The sequence below is a fragment of the Pristiophorus japonicus genome, chromosome 19, assembly GCF_044704955.1.
Source record: "Pristiophorus japonicus isolate sPriJap1 chromosome 19, sPriJap1.hap1, whole genome shotgun sequence".
In the NCBI taxonomy this organism is placed as follows: Eukaryota; Metazoa; Chordata; class Chondrichthyes; family Pristiophoridae; genus Pristiophorus; species Pristiophorus japonicus.
The window spans coordinates 43,816,300-43,843,471 of record NC_091995.1 but is presented as its reverse complement, the minus strand read 5'-3'; the positions used below and the strand labels follow the sequence as shown (position 1 = coordinate 43,843,471).

The following is a 27,172-nucleotide window of genomic DNA, read 5'->3' as shown; positions in this document are numbered from 1 at the left end:
CCCCTCCATCCCCCGCCCACGTCTCCCCTCCACTTCCCTCTGCCTCCCCGCACAGGCTCCCACCTCGGGGGCGGCAACCTTCTGGGGCCGGGAATTTTAGCCCTCAGCGTGGAAGTCCTGCTCCCACCGCAGAATTGGCCTTACCACCCCTCAATGGAAGCGGAGTGCAATTTCCCACACTCCACTTCCTTTGGGGGCAGTTACCGGGGCACGACTGGATGCTCCTGTGACAGTTTGAACTGGTGCTCTCCACGCTCTGTCCTGTGACAGTTTGAACTGGTGCTCTCCACCCTCTGTCCTGTGACAGTTTGAACTGGTGCTCTCCACGCTCTGTCCTGTGACAGTTTGAACTGGTGCTCTCCACTCTCTGTCCTGTGACAGTTTGAACTGGTGCTCTCCACCCTCTGTCCTGTGACAGTTTGAACTGGTGCTCTCCACCCTCTGTCCTGTGACAGTTTGAACTGGTGCTCTCCACCCTCTGTCCTGTGACAGTTTGAACTGGTGCTCTCCACGCTCTGTCCTGTGACAGTTTGAACTGGTGCTCTCCACTCTCTGTCCTGTGACAGTTTGAACTGGTGCTCTCCACGCTCTGTCCTGCGACAGTTTGAACTGGTGCTCTCCACTCTCCCGTCCTGTGACAGTTGGAACTGGTGCTCTCCACTCTCTGTCCTGTGACAGTTTGAACTGGTGCTCTCCACTCTCCCGTCCTGTGACAGTTTGAACTGGTGCTCTCCACCCTCCGTCCCGTGACAACATTAACCCGATGTCCGTACAATCAGCTGACTTTCCGGATACTTACTGGCACATCCTGATCCATGACCAATCGCTAGGGAGCGCGCTTCCGAACAGGGAATGTGTAAGGCCTGTCTCTTTGGCTTTCAGTATTACCATGAGTGAGAAGACAACGCTCAAAAATTGGTGTGACACTCCCCAAAGAATTCCGCCTACCCTTTGGGAACGCTGCAGATGTGAGGAGGAAGTCTTACCTTCTCTCCCTTAGCACCACCGTCTCCCTTCAAGCCAGGTAAACCAGGGGGACCCTGTGGAACAGAGGAGTCAAAGAGAAGGATTAGCATCACAAGACTAGAGTACGGTGCACAACAGAATAATGCAACCCAAATACACCGAGATACTAGAAAACCCACCTAAATACACCGAGATACCAGAAAACCTTCCCAGATAGACTGAGATACCAGAATACCCTCCCAGATAGACCGAGATACGAGAAAACCCACCTAAATACACCGAGATACCAGAAAACCTTCCCAGATAGACTGAGATACCAGAATACCTTCCCAGATAGACCGAGATATGAGAAAACCCACCTAAATACACCGAGATACCAGAAAACCTTCCCAGATAGACTGAGATACCAGAATACCCTCCCAGATAGACCAAGATATGAGAAAACCCACCTAAATACACCGAGATACTAGAAAACCCACCTAAATACACCGAGATACCAGAAAACCTTCCCAGATAGACTGAGATACCAGAATACCCTCCCAGATAGACCGAGATATGAGAAAACCCACCTAAATACACCGAGATACTAGAAAACCCACCTAAATACACCGAGATACCAGAAAACCTTCCCAGATAGACTGAAATACCAGAATACCCTCCCAGATAGACCGAGATATGAGAAAACCTACCTAAATACACCGAGATACCAGAAAACCGACCTAAATACACCGAGGTACCAGAAAAACTTCCCAGATAGACCGAAATACGAGAAAACCCACCCAGATATAACGAGATACTTGAAAACCCTCCCAGATAGACCGAGATATGAGAAAACCCACCTAAATACACCGAGATACCAGAAAACCCACCTAAATACACCGAGATACCAGAAAACCTTCCCAGATAGACCGAAATACGAGAAAACCCACCCAGATATATCGAGACACTAGAAAACCCTCCCAGATAGATCGAGATACTAGAACACCCACCTAAATACACCAAGATATTCGAAAAACCACCTAAATACACCGAGATACCAGGAAACCTTCCCAGATAGACCGAGATACCAGAAAACCCTCCCAGATAGACCGAAATACCAGAAACCCTTCCAGATAGACCGAGATACCAGAAAACCCACCCAGATAGACCGACATACCAGAAACCCTCCCAGATAGACCGAGATATTAGAAAACCCACCAAAATACACCGAGATACCAGAAAACCTTCCCAGATAGACCGAGATACCAGAAAACCCACCCAAATACACCGAGATACTAGAAAACCCACCTAAATACACAGAGATACCAGAAAACCCTCCCAGATAGACCGAGTTACCAGAAAACCCTCCCAGATAGACCGAAATACCAGAAAACTCACCCAAATACACCGAGATACCAGAAAACCCTCCCAGATAGACCGAGATACCAGAAAACACACCCAGATAGACTGAGATACCAGAAAACCCACCCAAATACACTGAGATACTAGCAAACCCTCCCAGATAGACCGAGATACCAGGAAACCCTCACAGATAGACAGAGATACCAGGAAACTCTCCTAGATAGAGAGACCGAGACACCAGAAAACCCTCCCAGATAGACCGAAATACCAGAAAACCCACCCAGATAGACCGAGATACCAGAAAACCCACCCAAATACACCGAGATACTAGAAAACCTTCCCAGATAGACTGAGATACAAGGAAACTCTCACAGATACATCGACAATCCTACTCAGAAAATGAAAGATTACCCCAAGAATTGAGGCTAATAGAACCATCTCGGAAGACTACCCGAGCTCGGTGTCACCGGGGAATTCTCGGAGCTCAGAGCTATATCTTGTTCACAACCAGTGACTTCATTTATCAAACCTATCTCTGTACTGCCGATTGGCCTGGGTGCTCCCCCACCCAATGAGGGTCAACGTGAAGAGCCTGCATAGTTTACGTACCATTGGACCAGGAGGGCCAGTCTGTCCAGGGATTCCAGGAATTCCTTGTTCACCCTGTCGAAGGAAGGAAGACATCAGTAACAATAGAAGGTAGGATCTGAACATAAAACAAGAGAGGAGAAAAAGCGAGAGACAGACTGAGAGCGAGCATGAGGGAGATTGAAAGAGAGAGTTAGAGAGAGAGAGATAGAAAGAGAGAGAGAGCCAGAGAGAGAGAGCATGAGAGAGAGAAAGAGAAAAAGCGAGAGAGACTGAGAGAGAAAGGGAAAAAGAGAGCAGAGAGACTGAGAGATAGAAAGAGAGAGAGCCAGAGAGAGACTGAGAGAGATTGAGATAAAAAGAGAGTCGGACAGACAGAAACTGAGAGAGAGAAAAATAGAGAGCCAGAGAGAGACTGAGAGAGAGAGAGAGACAGACAGAGAGAGAGAGGGAAAGAGAGAGAGACAGAGAGACTGAGAGAGAGAGAGAGAGAGCCAGAGAGAGACTGAGAGAGAGAGAGAGAGAGACTGAGAGAGAGAGAGAGAGCCAGAGAGAGAGAGCCAGAGAGAGACTGAGAGAGAGAGAGAGAGAGAGAGAGAGACAGAGAGAGAGAGCCAGAGAGAGACTGAGAGAGAGAGAGAGAGAGACAGAGAGAGAGAGAGAGACAGAGAGAGACAGAGAGAGAGAGAGAGAGAGAGACAGAGAGAGAGGGAGAGAGAGAGAGAGAGAGACAGAGAGAGAGGGAGAGGGAGAGAGAGAGAGAGAGAGAGAGCCAGAGAGAGACTGAGAGAGAGAGAGAGAGAGACTGAGAGAGAGAGAGAGAGAGCCAGAGAGAGAGAGCCAGAGAGAGACTGAGAGAGAGAGAGAGAGAGAGAGACAGAGAGAGAGAGCCAGAGAGAGACTGAGAGAGAGAGAGAGAGAGAGACAGAGAGAGACAGAGAGAGAGAGAGAGAGAGAGAGACAGAGAGAGAGGGAGAGAGAGAGAGAGAGAGACAGAGAGAGAGGGAGAGGGAGAGAGAGAGAGAGAGAGAGAGAGATAGCGAGAGATATTGAGCGTGCAAGAACTCAGATCTATTGTTCAAAGCCCAAGACCAGATATTGTGCCCACCCCTCTTGCACAGTGGCTGCACCTCCCCAATATCAAGTGTTGACGGGAGCACATATCTATCCACCTCGTGTTCTACAGAACACGATCTCCACATTTCGTGTAAAAGAAAGACTTGCATTTATATAGCGCCTTCCATGACCACCGGACGTTCCTAAGCACATTGCGGCCGACGAAGTACTTTTGGAGTGTAGTCACTGTTGTAATGTGGGTTTCACGGCAGTCAATTTGTGCACAGCAAGCTCCCACAAACAGCAATGTGATAATCGCCAGATAATCTGTTTTTGTTATGTTGATTGAGGGATAAATATTGGCCCCAGGACACTGGGGATAACTCCCCCGCTCTTCTTCGAAATAATGCCTTGGGATCTTTTATGTCCACCTGAGAGGGCAGACGGGGCCTCGATTTAACGTCTCACCCGAAAGACGGCACCTCCGACAGTGCAGCACTCCCTCAGCACTGCACTGGGAGTGTCAGCCTGGATTTTGTGCTCAAGTGCCTGGAGTGGGACTGGAAGCCACGACCTTCTGACTCAGAGATGAGGGTGCTACCCACTGAGCATGGGAAAGAGCAGGGGAGGGGGATTAATCTGATAGCTCTTTAAAAGCGCAATGGGCCGAATGGTGTCCTTCTGGGCTGTAAGATTCTATGATTCTAACAAGCTAAACCACTGCACCGGAGTAATTTTGTAATAAGAACCTTCGAACATGTTTTGTGGTGCAGCCTTTGAGCTGAAGAAAGGAGATGACATTGAGGGAGAAGTCGGAGTCGATTGTGCCTCCTACGGCAGGCCGTTCCCTGTTGGGCCAGGTAGGAGCCTGCAGAGTTGGCAGCTTGGCCCTCCCCTTTAATGAAGGGGCGGGGCCCTTCCTATGCGCTAGCACAGAGCGCTGAGCTCCGTCTCTTTTGGTTTCTGCCCCGCTCACGCCCCACAGAGCAAGTGGAGCATGTTATTTTGCGTCCCACTTGCTCTCGGGGGGCGGGGGGAGCGGTAAGCAGTGGTTTACAATCCAGTGGACGCCTTTCAGAGACCTGGGCACTTTGCTGTTAGAACTGTCCATGCATGGTGACCACTGTCTGAATCCCCCTCCCTCCCTCCCTCGCCAGCAACCAACTGCACTTACCAGAGCACCAGGAATGCCTCGGAGACCCTCGGGACCCTGTTTTCCAGAGGTGCCCTGTGGGCCGATGGGACCAGTCTTCCCGGGAGGACCTCCTGCACCAGATTCACCCTGAAACAAAAGCAAAGAGCGCGTCAGCCAATGGGAAGGTGGAGTGATCTGGTCACACGACCGCTGGGCTGTCCTGTGACATCGCCAATTGGGCAGCTTGGAAAGGCCTCTTCCTCTCCTTCCCCTCCCTCCCCGCCAGTGTTCGCGCCCTCCTCCACTCCTCGAGCCAGTGACTCGGGGCCTAGCATAGCCAGGAACCCCCTGCATTTTTCCAACGCGACCCCACCCCATGAATGTGATCGTCAGCTGCAGATAGACGGTGAGGGACATCACCGCCCAATCTGTCCTAGCTCAGTATCTGCACACTCCCAGAAAGGGGTGGCGAGATTAGGAGTAGGGACCCTGCTTCTCCCCCCATCCCCCCCGAGGACAACTGTGCCACCCCGACTGCCAGCATGGCGAGAATCCTCCAGCTCACGCCGAGTGTGATCTGAGAGGGTCTGTCGCTCGCACCAACCTGTTACACATGTGTCTGCCGGCTTCGGACACAATCGTCTCTCGGCTCCGCGCTCTCCGTCTATCTGGCAAACCGCTGGATCTCAGGATAAGCCATCGTTTTGTAACAGGAGGCTTACAAGGCAACCGTGCGTCATTCTGCTGCTGGGACCGAGCCGGTTCTAAGCTGGGAACGCTCCCCCCGGAAGGCCGGGAAGTGTAAACGTCACAGGCAAGCACAGTCCGAGGGCAGAGCTTCCATGTTGTCTGGTCGGGGAAGTTTGCCGACCGGGAATGCCCGTGTCGGCTCCAGGCTGCAGCTCAGAATCGGCCGACGTTTAAAGACCAATTTGTGTCTGTGACAAAGTGTGACTCACGCCTGGCGTGGTCTCCCGACCCCGGCAGTCCCTCAATCTTCTCGAGACACCCGGGCACCGCTGCCCAACGGTACGCCAAGCACTGACAAACTCCGCACGCGAGGGACAGGCCGGCTCCGTCGTATGCCTCACCTTAGCTCTGTCGTACCCCCACCTTAGCTCCGTCGTGCGTTCCACCTTAGCTCCGTTTTACGTCCCACCTTAGCTCCGTCTTACGTCCCACCTTAGCTCCGTCGTATGCCCCACCTTAGCTCCGTCGTGCGTTCCACCTTAGCTCCGTTTTACGTCCCACCTTAGCTCCGTCTTACGTCCCACCTTAGCTCCGTCGTATGCCCCACCTTAGCTCCGTCGTGCGTTCCACCTTAGCTCCGTTTTACGTCCCACCTTAGCTCCGTCTTACGTCCCACCTTAGCTCCGTCGTATGCCCCACCTTAGCTCCGTCGTGCGTTCCACCTTAGCTCCGTTTTACGTCCCACCTTAGCTCCGTCGTGCGTCCCACCCTAGCTCCGTCGTATGCCCCACCTTAGCTCCGCTGTACCCCCCACCTTAGCTCCGTTGTACGCCTCACCTTAGCTCCATTGTGCCCCCCACCCTAGCTCCATCGTGCCCCCCACCTTAGCTCCGCTGTACCCCCCACCTTAGCTCCGCCGTACCCCCCACCTTAGCTCCGTTGTACGCCTCACCTTAGCTCCGTCATGCCCCCCACCCTAGCTCTGTCGTGCCCCCCACCTTAGCTCCGCTGTACCCCCCACCTTAGCTCCATCGTATGCCCCACCTTAGCTCCATCATATGCCCCACCTTAGCTCCGCCGTACCCCCCACCTTAGCTCCGCCGTACCCCCCACCTTAGCTCCGCCGTACCCCCCACCTTAGCTCCGTCGTGCCTCCCACCTTAGCTCCGTCGTGCCCCCCACCCCCCCACACCCCATCTCGCTTCCTTTCCCTTTACCGACATGGGCAGCCCCTCGCCCCTCCCAGCAACAATGATTAAACGATGGAGTCTCGGAATCCATTACCTTGCTTCCTTTTTCTCCCTCTCGCCCCTCTGCACCGCGAGCACCGGCTGGACCCTGTGAGGAAACAAGAGAGACAGAAACAGACATTAAACCTGGAGGTGGAGAGACAGGGACAGCCACCCACACTGGGGGGGGTAAAGGAAGGAAAAGAAAGACTTGCATTTATATAGCACCTTTCACGACCATCGGATGTCTCAAAGTGCTTTGCTGCCAGTGAAGTACTTTTGGAGTGTAGTCACTGTTGTGTGTGGGAAACAGCAGTCAATTTGCACACAGCAAGCTCCCACACACAGCAATGAGATAATGATTCAGATAATCTGTGTTTGTTATGTTGATTGAGGGTTAAATATTTGCCTGGACACCCGGGATAACTCCCCCTGCTCTTCTTCAAAATAGTGCCATGGGATCTTTAACATCCACCTGAGAGAGCAGACGGGGCCTCGGTTTAACGTGCCATCTGAAAGATGCCACCTCCGACAGTGCAGCACACCTTCAGTTCTGCCCCTCTGACAGAGGGACACTCCCGCAGCACTGCACTGGAGTGTTAGCCTGGCTTTTTGTGCTCAAGTCCCTGGAGTGGGACTTGAACCCACAACCTTCTGACTCAGAGGCGAGAGTGCTGCCCACTTATCCACAGCTGACACTGCAAAGATAGACAGATGACATTAGAACATACAAGAAGACTATTGTGCCCAACAAGCCGCCCCTTTATGGTAGATTAACCCCAACTCACCACAAGCTCCCTGAGCGAATCTCCAATGAACCCATTTACACGGCCCATTTCAATAACACCCCTCTGCCGGCAGTAACTCATCCCATGGTGCTTATTATCCTTTATCGCAGGAAAAGAATTCACAGCTTACATCGACCATGTGCACGATTAACTTGTGCCCACTGCACACGTCTGGCATTTGAAATCCTTGTCACAATTGTGGTGTCCCTGCACCTTACTACAAATTCACACGAGGCATGTACTGCAGACACAATCATTACGTGACCTTGACCTTTATTTCCAGGACCAAGGAGACTGACCTGCGTGGGACCTCCCTTTAAATACCTGAATGCCCAGGTGAGGAGTATCTCCCACAAGTTCACCCCCTGTGGTCAGGGTGTGCATTTCTAGGATATAGGTACAGTGTGCAGAGTTACATGAAGGTTACAGTTACATGAAGATTACCGTTGCATGATGGTTACATACATGACATCACCTCCCCCCTTACGTCTTTTTGAGTCAAAGGTTAAGTCTTTCAGGTGGTCGACACTCTCTCGTGGAGCGCCGCAGTTGTGGCTCTGGTGGCTGAGCCTCGGCATGCGTCTCTGTCACCTGAGGTGATTCCGGCCTGTCCTGGCTGGCCGCAGGGACTGTGCATGCTGAGGGCTGTCCTTGTTGTTCGTCCACTGGCAGTGGTGTGGGTGACATCTCATGCTCTTCCTCAGTTCCTCAGTGTCTATGCTGAACCTTTTCTTTACTTGGTCCAAGTGTTTGCAGCATATTTGCCCATTGTTGAGTCTGACCACCATGACCCTATTTCCCTCTTTGCCAATTACTGTGCCCTCAAGTCACTTGTGTCCCAAAGCATGGTTAAGAACAAATACCGGGTCATCCATTTCTATACACCTCCCCCTTGAGTTTCGATCATGGCACTCGGTTTGGGACTGGCGCTTGCCCTCAACAATATCTGCCAGGTCTGGGTGAATGAGGGACAGCTGCGTTTTAAGCGTGTGTTTCATGAGGAGTTCCGCTGGCGGGACTCCCGTGAGCGAGTGCAGGCGGGACCTGTAGGCCAGCAGGTGGCGCGATAGGCGGTACTGAAGGGAGGGTTCTTGGATACGGAGCATGCTCTGTTTTATGACTTGGACCGCCCGTTCCGCCTGGCCATTGGAAGCCGGCTTGAACGGCGCTGTCTGGATGTGTTTGATACCATTGTCCGACATAAACTTCTGGAATTCATGGCTGGTGAAACACGGGCCATTGTCGCTGACCAGGATGTCCGGCAAGCCGTGGGTCGCAAAAACCGTACGCAGACTCTCCACGGTGATGGATGTCGTGCACGAGTTTAATATGATGCACTCGATCCATTTTGAGTATGCATCGACAACGATCAGGAAAATTTTTCCCATGAACGGACCCTCACAGTCTACGTGGATACGTGACCATGGTCTGGTGGGCCAGGGCCACGGGCTGAGCGGGGCCTCCCTGGGGGCGTTGCCCAGCTGGGCACACGTCATGGACCTGCGAACCCAGTGTTCCAGGTCTGAGTCAATCCCCGGGCACCATACATGTGACCGGGCAATGGCCTTCATTAACACGATGCCAGGATGCTCGCTGTGGAGTTCCCTGGTGAACGCTTCCCTGCCTTTCTGGGGCATGACTACCCAGCTGCCCCACAGCAGGCAGTCGGCTTGGATGGAGAGCTCATCCATCCGTCTGTGAAACGGTCTGACCTCCTCGGGACACGCCCTGTGTGCGGGCGCCCAATCCCCAGTCAGGACACATTTCTTTATCATGGATAGGAGGGTGACTCTGTTGGTCCAGAGTTTGATCTGGTGAGCTGTGATGGGGGAGCCTGCGGTATCCAAAGCCTCAACTGCTATGACCATCTCGGCGCTTTGCTCCGCTGCCCCCTCGGTGGTGGCCAGTGGGAGCCTGCTGAGCGCGTCAGCACAATTTTCGGTGCCTGGCCGGTGCCGTATGGTGTAGTCATACGCAGCCAGCGTGAGAGCTCATTGCTGTATATGAGATGACGCATTGGCATTGACAGCCTAGCTGTCGGACAACAGAGATGTTAACGGCTTGTGGTCTGTCTCTAGCTCGAACCGTCTAACAAAAAGGTACTGGTGCATCTTTTTCACATCGTAAACACAAGCGAGTGCTTCCTTTTTGACCATGCCGTATCCACGCTCTGCCTGGGAGAGTGACCTGGAGGCATAAGCCACCGGTTGGAGTCAGCCGTCATCATTACCCTGCTGCAACACACACCCAACTCGGTAGGACGATGCATCGCACGTTAAAACCAGTTTTTTTACAGGGGTCATACAAAGTCAACAGTTTGTTAGAACGAAGCAGGTTCCTCGCCTTATTGAAATCCCATTCTTGACAGTCCCCCCAAAACCATTCACAACCTTTACGCGGGAGCAAGTGTAACGGCTCCAACAATGTGCTTAAGTTCGGCAGAAAGTTCCCGAAATAGTTCAAAAGTCCCAGGAATGATCGCAATTCCGACGTGTTGCCGGGCCTGGGCGTCCGGCGAATCACCTCCGTTTTTGATTCAGTGGGCCGGATCCTGTCTGCCGCAACCCTCCTGCCTAACAATTCGACCTCTGGGGCCAAAATCACACACTTGGCCCTTTTCAGCCGCAAACCTACCCGGTCCAGTTGGCGTAGCACCTCCTCCAGGTTGTGGAGGTGTTTCTTGGTGTCTCGACCCGTTATAAGGATGTCGTCTTGGAATACGATTGTTCCAGGAATGGATCTGAGCAAGGTTTCCATGTTCCTCTGAAAGATGGCTGCCGCCGATCGAATGCCAAACAGACACCTGTTGTAGATAAATAATCCATTGTGCGTCGTGATGGTGGTCAGAAGCTTGGATTCTTCAGCCAGTTCCTGAGTCATGTAGGCCGAAGTGAGGTCCAGCTTCGTGAACAGCTTGCCACCTGCCAGCATGGCAAAAAGGTCCTCCGCTCTCGGGAGCGGGTATTGGTCTTGCAGCGACACTCGGTTGATGGTGGCTTTGTATTCGCCACAAATCCTAACCGAGCCATCTGCTTTAAGAACAGGAACAATGGGACTTGCCCAGTCGCTGAATTCAATGGCCGAAATTATGCCCTCTCTGAGCTGCCTGTCCAGTTCACTTTCAATTTTCTCACGCATCAAATACGGCACCACTCTGGCTTTGTGGTGCACTGGTCCAGCGTCTGGAGTGATGCGTATCACTACTTTAGTGCCCTTGAACGTTCCGACACCGGCTTGAAACAGTGACCCGAATTTTTGTAGGACCTGTGAGCATGAAATTCGCTCCACAGATGAAATGGCGTGCACATCCCCCCATTTCCAATTCATCTCGGCCAGCCAACTCCTCCCCAAAAGCGTGGGGCCATTTCCCGGGACGATCCAGAGTGGCAGCCGGTTCTGTGATCCATTATGTGTTACCACCAAGTTTGCACTGCCCAGCACTGGGATGATCTCTTTGGTGTACGTACGTAGCTGCGTCTCAATGCGTTCCAGTTTGGGCCTGCTAGCTCTGTGTGGCCATAGTCTCTCAAATTGCTGGGCGCTCATAAGTGACTGGCTGACTCCCGTATCCAGCTCCATGCGCACCGGGATGCCATTCAATATAACTTTCATCATCATGGGTGGCGTTTTAGTGTAGGAGCTGTGACGTCAGCCATGTGAACCCGCTGAACTTCAGCATCCATGGCTTTTCCCCAGGCATCATCCTACAGTGCAGACCCCTCGTCTGGTTCCTCTGTCTTGCAGATTAGCCTCGCCACAGCCTTTTTGCACATCCTGGCCAAGTGTCCACTGACGTTACAAATCCTACAGGTATATTGCTGGAACCTGCAGCTTTTCGCAGTATGTCTACCCACTGCACCTCCAGCATGAGCTGAGATTGTTGTTAACAAAAGGACTATTACCAGGCATTCCTCCCTGATTGCCCATTTGGTTGTTTCTAAGCACTTCTGATGGTGGGTGTTAATGGTCCCATCGCGGGACGCATTGTTCCTCGTGATGGCGTGAATTGCTGATCCCCATTCCATTGTCCCTGTTGCGGGCCCACCCTAGAGTCTGTTCCTGCCTGGGCGGTTTTGAAATGCCCTTGCCTGCCTGCGGGGTCCCGAGCCGTGTTCACCATGTTAACTCCCTGGTTCATCGCCATGTTGGGACCAGGGCCACGCGTGTAAATTCGCTTGGTCTCCTCTTCCCCTGCCATAAAGGTCTGAGCTATCAACGCCGCCCTTTCTAAAGTCAAGTCTTTGGCCTCTATCAGCTTCCTGAAAATCCCGGCATGATTAATGCCATCAATGAAAAAGTACCTTAACATCTCCCCCCTGCAGGCGTCTGTGAACTTAGAGACTGGCCAAACGGCACAGGTCTTCAACGAAGTCCGAGATGTTTTGTCCCTCCCGACGCCGGTGTGTGTAGAACCAGTACCGGGCCGTGTGTACGCTACTCGCCGGCTTGAGATGCTCACTGATCACTGGCTGAGCTCTTCAAAGTACTTGTCGACCGGCTTTTGGGGTGCGAGCAGGTCTTTCATCAGTACACATGTCTGTGGTCCGCAGCTGGTCAGTAGATGCGCCCTCCACTTGTCAGCCACTGTCTCTTCCAGCCAGTCCTTTGTGACAAAGCTCTGCCCAGTACTCACGCACACAGTAACGTTCCTCTGTGCTACCGGTGGCCATCCGCGTGGTTCGGTGATTCCCGTTTCTCGTCGCCAAATGTGGTGTCCCTGCACCGTACTACAAACTCACACGAGGCATGTACTGCAGACACAGTCACTACGTGACCTTAACCTTTATTCCCAGGACCAAGGAGACTGACCCTGGGTGGGACCTCCCATTTTATCCCTGGAAACCCAGGTGAGGAGTGTCTCCCACAAGTTCACCTACTGTGGTCAGGGTGTGCATTTCTAGGGTATAAGTACAGTGTACAGGAGTTGCATAAAGGTTACAGTTACATGAAGATTACAGTTGCATGATGGTTACATACATGACAACAAACAACAATTTCTTCATCATCTTATATGGGTTGTATTTTGTGCCTCTGGGACTCCGAGTGAGGGCAAGACTTTGCCAAGCTCAATGCAGGAACAGTGCCAGATAATATTGGTGTCACGCACTGCAATGGTCCTGAGATAGGTCCGTCACACAGACCCAAGACCCAGATACATCCCACAAACAGACCCAATACCCAGATACCGCCCACACACAGACCCAAGACGCAGATACATCACACACACAGACCCGAGACCCAGATACATCCCACACACAGACCCTAGACCCAGGTACATCCAACACATAGACCCTAGACTCAGATACCTCCCACACACAGAACCTAGACCCAGATACATCCCACACACAGACCCTAGACCCAGATACATCCAACACACAGACCCTAGACCCAGATACCACCCACACACAGACTTGAGACCCAGATACATCCCACACACAGACGCTAGACCCAGATACATCCCACACATAGACCCTAAACCCAGATGCAACCCACACACAGATCTTAGACCCAGATACATCACACACACAGACCCAGATACATCCCACATACAAACCCTAGACCCAGATACATCCAACACGCAGACCCTAGACGCAGATACATCCCACACACAGACCCAGATACATCCCACACACAGACCATACACCCAGATACATCCCACGCACAGACCGCTGGCCCAGATACGACCCACACACAGACCCGAGCCTCAGATACATCCCACACACAGACCTTGGACCAAGATACAACCCACACACAGACCCTAGACCCAGATACATTCCACACACAGACCCCAGACCCAGATTATCCCACACACAGACCCAGATACATCCCACACACAGACCCCAAACACAGATACATCCCACTCACAGAACCAGATACATCCCACACACAGACACTCGACCCAGATACATACCACACACAGACCCCAGACCCAGATAGGTCCCACACACAGACCCTAGAGCCAGAAACATCCCACACACAGACCCCAGACCCAGATACATCCCACACACAGACCCCAGACCCAGATACATCCCAGACACAGACCCTCGGTCCAGACACACCTCACACACAGACCCTAGACCCAGATATACTCCACACACAGACCCAGATACATCCCACACACAGACCCTAGACCCAGATACATCCCACACACAGACCCTAGACCCAGATACATCCCAAACACAGACCCAGATACTTCACACACACAGACCGTAGACCCAGATACATCCCACACACAGACCGTAGACCCAAATATGTCCCACACACAGACACTTGACCCAGATACATCACACACACAAACCCTAGACCCAGATAAATCCCATGCATAGACCCTAGACCCAGATACATCCCACACACACACCCTAGACCCATATACATCCCACACATAGACACTAGACTCAGATACATCCCACTCACAGACCCTAGATCCAGATACATCTAAAAACACAGACCCTAGACCCAGGTGCATCGCGCACACAGACCCAGATACTTCCCACACACAGACCCTAGACCCAGATACAGTCCACACACAGACCCAGATACATTACACACACAAACCCTAGACCTAGATATATTCCACACACAGACCCTAGACCCAGATACATCCCACTCACAGACCCTAGATCCAGATACATCCCAAACACAGACCCTAGACCCAGATGCATCGCGCACACAGACCCAGATACATCCCACACACTGACCCCAGGCCTAGATACATCCCACACACAGACCCTAGACCTGGATACATCCCACACACAGACCCGAGACCCAGATACATACCACACACAAACCCAGATACATCCCACACACAGACCCGAGACCCAGATACATCCCACACACAGACCCCAGATGCAAATACATCCCACACAGACCCAGATACATCCCACACACAGACCCTAGACCCAGATACATCCCACACACAGACCCCAGACACAGATACATGCCACACACAGACCCAAGACACAGATACCTCCCACACACAGACCCTAGACCCAGATACATCGCACGCACAGACCAAGATACATCCCACGCACAGACCCCAGACCCAGATACATCCCACACACAGACCCTAGACCCAGATATGTCCCACACACAGGCCACAGACCCAGATACATCCCACACACAGACCCTAGACCCAGATACATCCCACACACAGACCGTAGACCCAGATACATCCCAAACACAGACCCAGATACTTCACACACACAAACCCTAGACCCAGATATATCCCACACACAGACCATAGACCCAAATATGTCCCACACACAGACCCTTGACGCAGATACATCACACACACAAACCCTAGACCCAGATACATCCCATGCATAGACCCTAGACCCAGATACATCCCACACACACACCCTAGACCCATATACATCCCACACATAGACACTAGACCCAGATACATCCCACTCACAGACCCTAGACCCAGATACATCCCACACACAGACCCCAGACACAGATACATGCCACACACAGACCCAAGACACAGATACCTCCCACACACAGACCCTAGACCCAGATACATCGCACGCACAGACCAAGATACATCCCACGCACAGACCCTAGACCCAGATACATCCCACACACAGACCCTAGACCCAGATCTGTCCCACACACAGACCACAGACCCAGATACATCCCACACACAGACGCTAGACCCAGATAGGTCCCACACACAGACCCTAGACCCAGATACATCCCACAAACAGACCCTAGACCCAGATACATCCCAGACACAGACCCTAGACTCAGATAGATCACACTAACAGACCCTTGACCCAGACACATTCCATACACAGACCACAGACCCAGATACATCCCACATACAGACCCTAGACCCAGATACATCCCACACACAGACCCTAGACACAGATACCTCCCACACACAGACCCTAGACCCAGATACATCGCACGCACAGACCAAGATACATCCCACGCACAGACCCTAGACCCAGATACATCCCACACACAGACCCTAGATCCAGATACATCCCACACACAGACCCCAGACCCACATACATCCCACACACAGACCCAGATACATCCCACACACAGACCCCAGACCCAGATACACCCACACACAGACCCCAGAACCACATACATCTCTTCACTGACCCTAGACTCACATACATCCCACTCACAGCCCAGATACAGCCCACACACTGACCCCAGACCCAGATACATCCCACACACAGACTCAGATACATCCCACACACAGACCCTAGACCGAGATACATCCCACACACAAACCAGAGACCCAGACACATCCCACACAGACCCTTGACCCAGATACATCCCACACACAGACCCGAGACCCAGATACATCCAACACGCAGACCCCAGACCCAAATACATCCCACACACAGACCCTAGACCCAAAGACATCCCACACACAGACCCAGATACATTCCACACACAGACCCGAGACCCAGATACATCCCACACACAGACCCCAGACCCAAATACATCCCACACACAGACCCTGGACACAAATACATCCCACACACAGACCCAGATACATTCCACACACAGACCCTGGACACAGATACGTCCCAGACACAGACCCCAGATACATCCCACACACAGACCCAGATACATCCCACACACAGACCGTAGAGCCAGATACACCCCACACACAAACCCAGATACATCCCACACACAGACCCCAGACCCAAATACATCCCACACACAGACCCAGATACATTCCACACACAGACCCTAGACCCAGATACATCCCACACACAGACCCCAGACCCAGATACATCCCAGACACAGACCCTCGGTCCAGACACACCTCACACACAGACCCTAGACCCAGATATACTCCACACACAGACCCAGATACATCCCACACACAGGCCCTAGACCCAGATACATCCCACACACAGACCCTAGACCCAGATACATCCCAAACACAGACCCAGATACTTCACACACACAAACCGTAGACCCAGATACATCCCACACACAGACCGTAGACCCAAATATGTCCCACACACAGACACTTGACCCAGATACATCACACACACAAACCCTAGACCCAGATAAATCCCATGCATAGACCCTAGACCCAGATACATCCCACACACACACCCTAGACCCATATACATCCCACACATAGACACTAGACTCAGATACATCCCACTCACAGACCCTAGATCCAGATACATCTAAAAACACAGACCCTAGACCCAGGTGCATCGCGCACACAGACCCAGATACATCCCACACACAGACCCTAGACCCAGATACATTCCACACACAGACCCAGATACATTACACACACAAACCCTAGACCTAGATATATTCCACACACAGACCCTAGACCCAGATACATCCCACTCACAGACCCTAGATCCAGATACATCCCAAACACAGACCCTAGACCCAGATGCATCGCGCACACAGACCCAGATATATCCCACACACTGACCCCAGGCCTAGATACATCCCACACACAGACCCTAGACCTAGATACATCCCACACACAGACCCGAGACCCAGATACATACCACACACAAACCCAGATACATCCCACACACAGACCCGAGACCCAGATACATCCCACACACAGACCCCAGATGCAAATACATCCCACACAGACCCAGATACATCCCACACACAGACCCTAGACCCAGATACATCCCACACACAGACCCCAGACACAGATACATGCCACACACAGACCCAAGACACAGATACCTCCCACACACAGACCCTAGACCCAGATACATCGCACGCACAGACCAAGATACATCCCACGCACAGACCCCAGACCCAGATACATCCCACACACAGACCCTAGACCCAGATATGTCCCACACACAGGCCACAGACCCAGATACATCCCACACACAGACGCTAGACCCAGATAGGTCCCACACACAGACCCTAGACCCAGATACATCCCACACACATACCCTAGACCCAGATACATCCCACAAACAGACCCTAGACCCAGATACATCCCAGACACAGACCCTAGACAGATAGATCACACTAACAGACCCTTGACCCAGCCACATCCCACACACAGACCCTAGACACAGATACCTCCCACATACAGACCCTGGACCCAGATACATCGCACGCACAGACCAAGATACATCCCACGCACAGACCCTAGACCCAGATACATCCCACACACAGACCCCAGACCCAGATACATCCCACACACAGACCCCAGACCCACATACATCCCACACACAGACCCAGATACATCCCACACACAGACCCCAGACCCAGATACACTAACACACATACACTAGACCCAGATACATCCCACACAGAGACACTCGACCCAAATACATCCCACAGACCCCAGACCCACATACATCCCACACACAGACCCAGATACATCCCACACACAGACCCCAGACCCAGATACACCCACACACAGACCCCAGACCCACATACATCTCTTCACAGACCCTAGACTCACATACATCCCACTCACAACCCAGATACAGCCCACACACAGACCCCAGACCCAGATACATCCCACACACAGACCCAGATACATTCCACACACAGACCCGAGACGAGATACATCCCACACACAAACCAGAGACCCAGATACATCCCACACACAGACCCGAGACACAGATACATGCCACACACAGACCCAAGACACAGATACCTCCCACACACAGACCCTAGACCCAGATACATCGCACGCACAGACCAAGATACATCCCACGCACAGACCCCAGACCCAGATACATCCCACACACAGACCCTAGACCCAGATATGTCCCACACACAGACCACAGACCCAGATACATCCCACACACAGACGCTAGACCCAGATAGGTCCCACACACAGACCCTAGACCCAGATACATCCCACACACAGACCCTAGACCCAGATACATCCCAGACACAGACCCTAGACAGATAGATCACACTAACAGACCCTTGACCCAGCCACATTCCACACACAGACCACAGACCCAGATACATCCCACATACAGACCCTAGACCCAGATACATCCCACACACAGACCCTAGACACAGATACCTCCCACATACAGACCCTAGACCCAGATACATCGCACGCACAGACCAAGATACATCCCACGCACAGACCCTAGACCCAGATACATCCCACACACAGACCCTCGACCCAGATACATCCCACACACAGACCCCAGACCCACATACATCCAACACACAGACCCAGATACATCCCACACACAGACCCCAGACCCAGATACACTAACACACATACACTAGACCCAGATACATCCCACACAGAGACACTCGACCCAAATACATCCCACAGACCCCAGACCCACATACATCCCACACACAGACCCAGATACATCCCACACACAGACCCCAGACCCAGATACACCCACACACAGACCCCAGACCCACATACATCTCTTCACAGACCCTAGACTCACATACATCCCACTCACAACCCAGATACAGCCCACACACAGACCCCAGACCCAGATACATCCCACACACAGACCCAGATACATTCCACACACAGACCCTAGACGAGATACATCCCACACACAAACCAGAGACCCAGACACATCCCACACATACCCTAGACCCAGATACATCCCACACACAGACCCTAGACCCAGATACATTCCACACACAGACCCGAGACCCAGATACATCCCACACACAGACCTTAGACCCAGATCCATCCCACACACAGACACTTGACCCAGATACATCACACACAAAGACCCTAGACCCAGATACATCCTACACACAGACCCAGATACATACCACACACAGACCCTAGACCCGGATACATCCCACACACAGACCCGAGATCCAGATACATCCCACACACAGACCCTAGACCCAGATACATCCCACACACAGACCGTAGACCCAGATACATCCCAAACACAGACCCAGATACTTCACACACACAAACCCTAGACCCAGATACATCCCACACACAGACCGTAGACCCAAATATGTCCCACACACAGACCCTTGACCCAGATACATCACACACACAAACCCTAGACCCAGATACATCCCATGCATAGACCCTAGACCCAGATACATCCCACACACACACACCCTAGACCCATATACATCCCACACATAGACACTAGACCCAGATACATCCCACTCACAGACCCTAGACCCAGATACATCCCACACACAGACCCCAGACACAGATACATGCCACACACAGACCCAAGACACAGATACCTTCCACACACAGACCCTATACCCAGATACATCGCACGCACAGACCAAGATACATCCCACGCACAGACCCTAGACCCAGATACATCCCACACACAGACCCTAGACCCAGATCTGTCCCACACACAGACCACAGACCCAGATACATCCCACACACAGACGCTAGACCCAGATAGGTCCCACACACAGACCCTAGACCCAGATACATCCCACAAACAGACCCTAGACCCAGATACATCCCAGACACAGACCCTTGACTCAGATAGATCACACTAACAGACCCTTGACCCAGACACATTCCACACACAGACCACAGACCCAGATACATCCCACATACAGACCCTAGACCCAGATACATCCCACACACAGACCCTAGACACAGATACCTCCCACACACAGATCCTAGACCCAGATACATCGCACGCACAGACCAAGATACATCCCACGCACAGACCCTAGACCCAGATACATCCCACACACAGACCCTAGATCCAGATACATCCCACACACAGACCCCAGACCCACATACATCCCACACACAGACCCAGATACATCCCACACACAGACCCCAGACCCAGATACACCCACACACAGACCCCAGATTCACATACATCTCTTCACAGACCCTAGACTCACATACATCCCACTCACAACTCAGATACAGCCCACACACTGACCCCAGACCCAGATACATCCCACACACAGACTCAGATACATCCCACACACAGACCCTAGACCGAGATACATTCCACACACAAACCAGAGACCCAGACACATCCCACACAGACCCTTGACCCAGATACATCCCACACACAGACCCGAGACCCAGATACATCCCACACACAGACCCCAGACCCAAATACATCCCACACACAGACCCTGGACACAAATACATCCCACACACAGACCCAGATACATTCCACACACAGACCCTGGACACAGATACGTCCCAGACACAGACCCCAGATACATCCCACACACAGACCGTAGAGCCAGATACACCCCACACACAGACCCAGATACATTCCACACAGACCCTAGACCCAGATACATCCCACACACAGACCCCAGACCCAGATACATCCCAGACACAGACCCTCGGTCCAGACACACCTCACACACAGACCCTAGACCCAGATATACTCCACACACAGACCCAGATACATCCCACACACAGACCCTAGACCCAGATACATCCCACACACAGACCCTAGACCCAGATACATCCCAAACACAGACCCAGATACTTCACACACACAAACCCTAGACCCAGATACATCCCACACACAGACCGTAGACCCAGATACATTCCACACACAGACCTTAGACACAGATACGTCCCAGACACAGACCCCAGATACATCCCACACACAGACCCAGATACATCCCACACACAGACCGTAGAGCCAGATACACCCCACACACAGACCCAGATACATCCCACACACAGACCCTAGACCCAGATACATCCCACACACAGACCCCAGACCCAAATACATCCCACACACAGACCCAAGACCCAAATACATCCCACACACAGACCCAGATACATTCCTAACACAGACACTAGAACCAGATACATCCCACTCACAGACCCAGATACATCCCACACACACAGACCGTAGACCCAGATACACCCCACACACAGACCCAGATACATCCCACACACAGAACCCAGAACCAGATACATCTCACACACAGACCCAAGACCCAAATAAATCACACACACAGACCCAGATACATCACACACACAAACCCTAGACACAGATACATCCCACAAACAGACCGTAGACCCAGATACATCCCACACACAGACCCTAGACCCAGATACATCCCACACACAGACCAGAGACCCAGACACATCCCACACACAGACCCTAGACCCAGATACATCCCACACACAGATCAGAGACCCAGATACATCCCACACACAGACCCCAGACACAGATACATGCCACACACAGACCCAAGACACAGATACATTCCACACACAGACCCCAGACCCAGATACATCCCACACACAGACCCAGATACATCCCACACACAGACCGTAGACCCATATACATTGTACACACAGACCAGAGACCCAGACACATCCCACACACAGACCCTAGACCCAGATACGTCCCACACACAGACCAGAGACCCAGACACATCCCACACACAGTCCCTTGACCCAGATACATCCAACACATAGACCCTAGACCCAGATACATCCCACACACAGACCCCAGACCCAGATACATCCCAGACACAGACCCTCGGTCCAGACACACCTCACACACAGACCCTAGACCCAGATATACTCCACACACAGACCCAGATACATCCCACACACAGACCCTAGGCCCAGATACATCCCACACACAGACCCTAGACCCAGATACATCCCAAACACAGACCCAGATACTTCACACACACAAACCCTAGACCCAGATACATCCCACACACAGACCGTAGACCCAGATACATTCCACACACAGACCCTAGACACAGATACGTCCCAGACACAGACCCCAGATACATCCCACACACAGACCCAGATACATCCCACACACAGACCGTAGAGCCAGATACACCCCACACACAGACCCAGATACATCCCACACACAGACCCCAGACCCAAATACATCCCACACACAGACCCAGATACATTCCACACACAGACCCTAGACCCAGATACATCCCACACACAGACCCCAGACCCAAATACATCCCACACACAGACCCAAGACCCAAATACATCCCACACACAGACCCAGATACATTCCTAACACAGACACTAGAACCAGATACATCCCACTCACAGACCCAGATACATCCCACACACACAGACCGTAGACCCAGATACACCCCACACACAGACCCAGATACATCCCACACACAGAACCCAGACCCAGATACATCTCACACACAGACCCTAGACCCAAATAAATCACACACACAGACCCAGATACATCACACACACAAACCCTAGACACAGATACATCCCACAAACAGACCGTAGACCCAGATACATCCCACACACAGACCCTAGACCCAGATACATCCCACACACAGACCAGAGACCCAGACACATCCCACACACAGACCCTAGACCCAGATACATCCCACACACAGACCAGAGACCCAGACACATCCCACACACAGTCCCTTGACCCAGATACATCCAACACATAGACCCTAGACCCAGATACATCCCACACACAGACCCTAGACCCAGATACATCCCACACACAGACCCCAGACCCAAATACATCCCACACACAGACCCTAGACCCAAATACATCCCAAACACAGACCTCCGATGCAAATACATCCCACACACAGACCCCAGACCCAGATGCATCCCACACACAGACTCAGATACATCCCACACACAGACCATAGACCTAGATACATCCCACACACAGATCCGAGACCCAGATACATGCCACACACAAACTCAGATACATCCACACTCAGACCCGAGACCCAGATACATCCCACACACAGACCCCAGATGCAAATACATCCCACACAGACCCAGATACATCCCACACACAGACCCTAGACCCAGATACATCCCACACACAGACCCTAGACCCAGATACATCCCACACACAGACCCCAGACACAGATACATGCCACACACAGACCCAAGACACAGATACATTCCACACACAGACCCCAGACCCAGATGCATCCCACACACAGACCCAGATACATCCCACACACAGACCGTAGACCCATATACATTGTACACACAGACCCTAGACCAAGATGCATCCCACACACAGACCCTAGACCCAGATACGTCCCACACACAGACACTAGACCCAGATACGTCCCACACACAGACCCCAGACCCAGATGCATCCCACACACAGACCCAGATACATCCCACACACAGACCCTAGACCCAGATACATCCCACACACAGACCCAGATACATCCCACACACAGACCCTCGACCGAGATAAATCCTACACACAGACCCTAGACCCAGGTACATCCCACACACAGTCCCTAGACCCAGATACATCCCGCACACACACCCCAGACCCAGATACATCCCACACACAGACCCGGATACATCCCACACACAGACCCTAGACCCAGATACATCCCACACACAGACCCTAGACCCTGATACATCCCACACACAGACCCCAGACACAGATACATCCCACATACAGACCCTAGACCCAGATACATAACACACACAGACCCCAGACCCAGATACATCCCACGCACAGACCCAGATACAACTCATACACAGATCCTTGACCCAGATACATTCCACACACAGACCCAGACCAAGATACATCCCACACACAGACCCTCGACCTAGATACATCCCACACACAGACCCTAGACCCAGATACATCCCACACACAGTCCCTAGACCCAGATACATAACACACACAGACCCCAGACCCAGATACATAACACACACAGACCCAGATACAACACAGACCCCAGACAAAGATACATCCCACACACAGACCCTAGACCCAGATACATAACACACATAGACCCTAGACCAAGATACATCCCACACACAGACGCTAATCCCAGATACATCCCACACACAGACCCTAGACTGAGATACATCCCATACACAGTCCCTAGACCCAGATACATCCCTCACATCTGGAGCACACATGGCTCCTGGGCCCGAGATCAGCTCCGAGCAGTGAATCAAACCTGTGGCCTTGATGGTTTCGACATGTCATGAACTCACCAAATTAAACCACTAAAGCGCAAAGGATCCTGCATGGATGAAGTTTTTGGAAATGTTTGCTTACCCTCTTTCCGGGAGGACCGAGTGGGCCCACTTCACCGGTCGGTCCTGGAGATCCCTGTGTGATAAGGAGAGAGAGAGAAAGGGATCAGTCTACCTGCAGAGCGGCCCAAAGCACGGCTGGATCGGCACACTCCCTCCTTCGCTACTTACAGCTTGTCCTTGCTCGCCATCCTCTCCCCTTTCACCTTTGGCACCGTCGTGACCCTAAAAAGGCAAGGAAAGAAACACAGGTCTGAGAATTGACTGCAATCAATTAGCCCCGCTTGACGGGTGCATCTGAAACCTTCTCAGCAGGGACGGGCAAAGGTGGGGCCAAATTTTCAACAGGTCAGCAACTCGCTCCTGAGAGTACTTTCTGCCCTTTTGTTTCCCCAGCACCACAGTTATAATTCTCAGTGGCACAGGCTCTCGGCCAGCAGGTGAAGGTCCAACGTGCGCACAGCAAGCTCCCACAAACAGCAATGTGATCATGACCCAGACAATTTTTTAATGTTACATTGGTGGAGGGATAAATATTGGCCAGTACACCGGGGATAATTCCCCTGCTCTTCTTCGAATAGTGCCATGGGATCTTTTACCTCCACCCGAGGGAGCAGACGGGGCCTCGGTTTAACGTCTCATCTGAAAGGCGGCACCTCCGACAGTGCGGCACTCCCTCAGCACTGCACTGGGAGTGTCAGCCGAGATTTATGTGCTCAAGTCCCTGGAGTGGGACTTGAACCCACAACCTTCTGACTCTGAGGTGCATGTGCAGCCCACTGAGGCACGGCTGACACTTAAGGCGTTATGGATTCGATACTTTAAGAGCTCGTGGTTAGACCATGCCAAGCTTTGCCCAAGAGCCCGTGCAGCGTAGAAGGAAAGACTGTGGGAGGGGAGGAGTTCCAGGGCTCCGAAGTCCTCAATAGTGAGTTCGTATGAGTTAAAGCAGAAAGACAAGAGGATCTAGGGAGGGGGAGGAGAGGATAGGACGGGGAAGTAGGATCTCAGTAGGATTAGGTGACAAAAAGCCTGGGTTTGAAACAGCTCTCGATTGGAGCAGAAAGGGATGACCGAGGGTGGCGACACAGGCGGGCTGGATTCTCAGTTACCTGACGCCTCAGTGAGCGGCCAGAGGGGGCGTGAATGGGAACGTAAGAGGTTACCGACCGGGAGCGCAGTGTTTAGCACCCCAACCGAACACATTAATTTGAGGCAAACCAGTGGCGCCCGGCTGCTGATGATCAGTGCAATCCTGAGGTTAGTCCTGGTGCAATGCCCACGCTTGCGTCCAGGTCAGTAAATTCAGTGCAGCCACCTCATTCAGCAGCCACCAAGAACAACACCTGGCCAAAAACAGTGGCTACAGGCTTGCAGAGCCGTTAACTGGTGGCTACTTAAAGGGGTGAGGAAGTGCTTCCCTCGGAAATCACAGTCAGTGCAACGTTTACACAGAGCACGGTGCGTCAGCCTCCGAGTTTCAGCAGCAGACAGACACGACAGTTCAGCTCAAGACAAAGTGACTTTGAAAACTTTAATGGGTGCATTACTGCGCTGCGCCTTCAAGACTCGGCTTCTCCCGTGATCTGATTCGGAGTTCCGCGCATGCGCAATGGGTCCGTTAAATTTACCGACCAAACTTTTGTTATCGCCGCCCGCCCCCCCATGCCCCCCCCGCCCCCCCACGCCCCCCCACCAGCCCCCCCACGCCCCCCCCGCCCCCCCACGCCCCCCCACGCCCCCCCCCCCCCGCCCCCCCACGCCCCCCCACGCCCCCCCCCGCCCCCCACGCCCCCCCACCAGCCCCCCCACGCCCCCCCACCAGCCCCCCCACGCCCCCCCACGCCCCCCCACCAGCCCCCCCACGCCCCCCCCACGCCCCCCCCCGCCCCCCCACGCCCCCCCACGCCCCCCCCCCCGCCCCCCCACGCCCCCCCACCAGCCCCCCCACGCCCCCCCCACGCCCCCCCCCCCGCCCCCCCACGCCCCCCCACGCCCCCCCACGCCCCCCCACGCCCCCCCCCCCCCGCCCCCCCACGCCCCCCCACCAGCCCCCCCACGCCCCCCCCACGCCCCCCCCCCCGCCCCCCCACGCCCCCCCACGCCCCCCCACGCCCCCCCACGCCCCCCCACGCCAGCCCCCTCGGCTCAGGTATGCAATGGGCAAAGGCTGATTTATCGCCCCTGTCAGCTCTTCGATCGATTCTGTCAAATTTCTTCGCGGGAGGCGCAAACTTTATCAAGGCGCTAAAGGTCCCGCTCCACCTGGCTTAACACCGCAACAGAGGTACGACTGAATTTCCAACCCCAAGTGTCGGAGGACCAAGGAAAGCATGGAGCTGGAGCAGAAGTTTTGATTCAACACAGGAAGGATACAGGCAGGTCGATGTCTGGCAGGTTCCCCTCTGAGTCACACACCATC

At 53.0% G+C, this 27,172-nt stretch overlaps 1 protein-coding gene across 2 annotated transcripts in view; it reads right to left on the bottom strand.

The window, feature by feature from the left end:
* Nucleotides 1-27,172, bottom strand: part of LOC139229844 (collagen alpha-1(V) chain-like) — a 255,106-nt gene that overhangs the window by 25,598 nt on the left and 202,336 nt on the right. For both annotated transcript variants that reach the window (XM_070861460.1, XM_070861459.1), the window contains exons 43-48: nt 24,922-24,975; nt 24,773-24,826; nt 7,061-7,114; nt 5,126-5,233; nt 2,917-2,970; nt 987-1,040 (exon numbers count right to left, since the gene is read on the bottom strand). In XM_070861460.1, the coding sequence (XP_070717561.1) occupies nt 987-1,040; nt 2,917-2,970; nt 5,126-5,233; nt 7,061-7,114; nt 24,773-24,826; nt 24,922-24,975 (378 nt within the window). The remainder of the gene's footprint in view (nt 1-986; nt 1,041-2,916; nt 2,971-5,125; nt 5,234-7,060; nt 7,115-24,772; nt 24,827-24,921; nt 24,976-27,172) is intronic.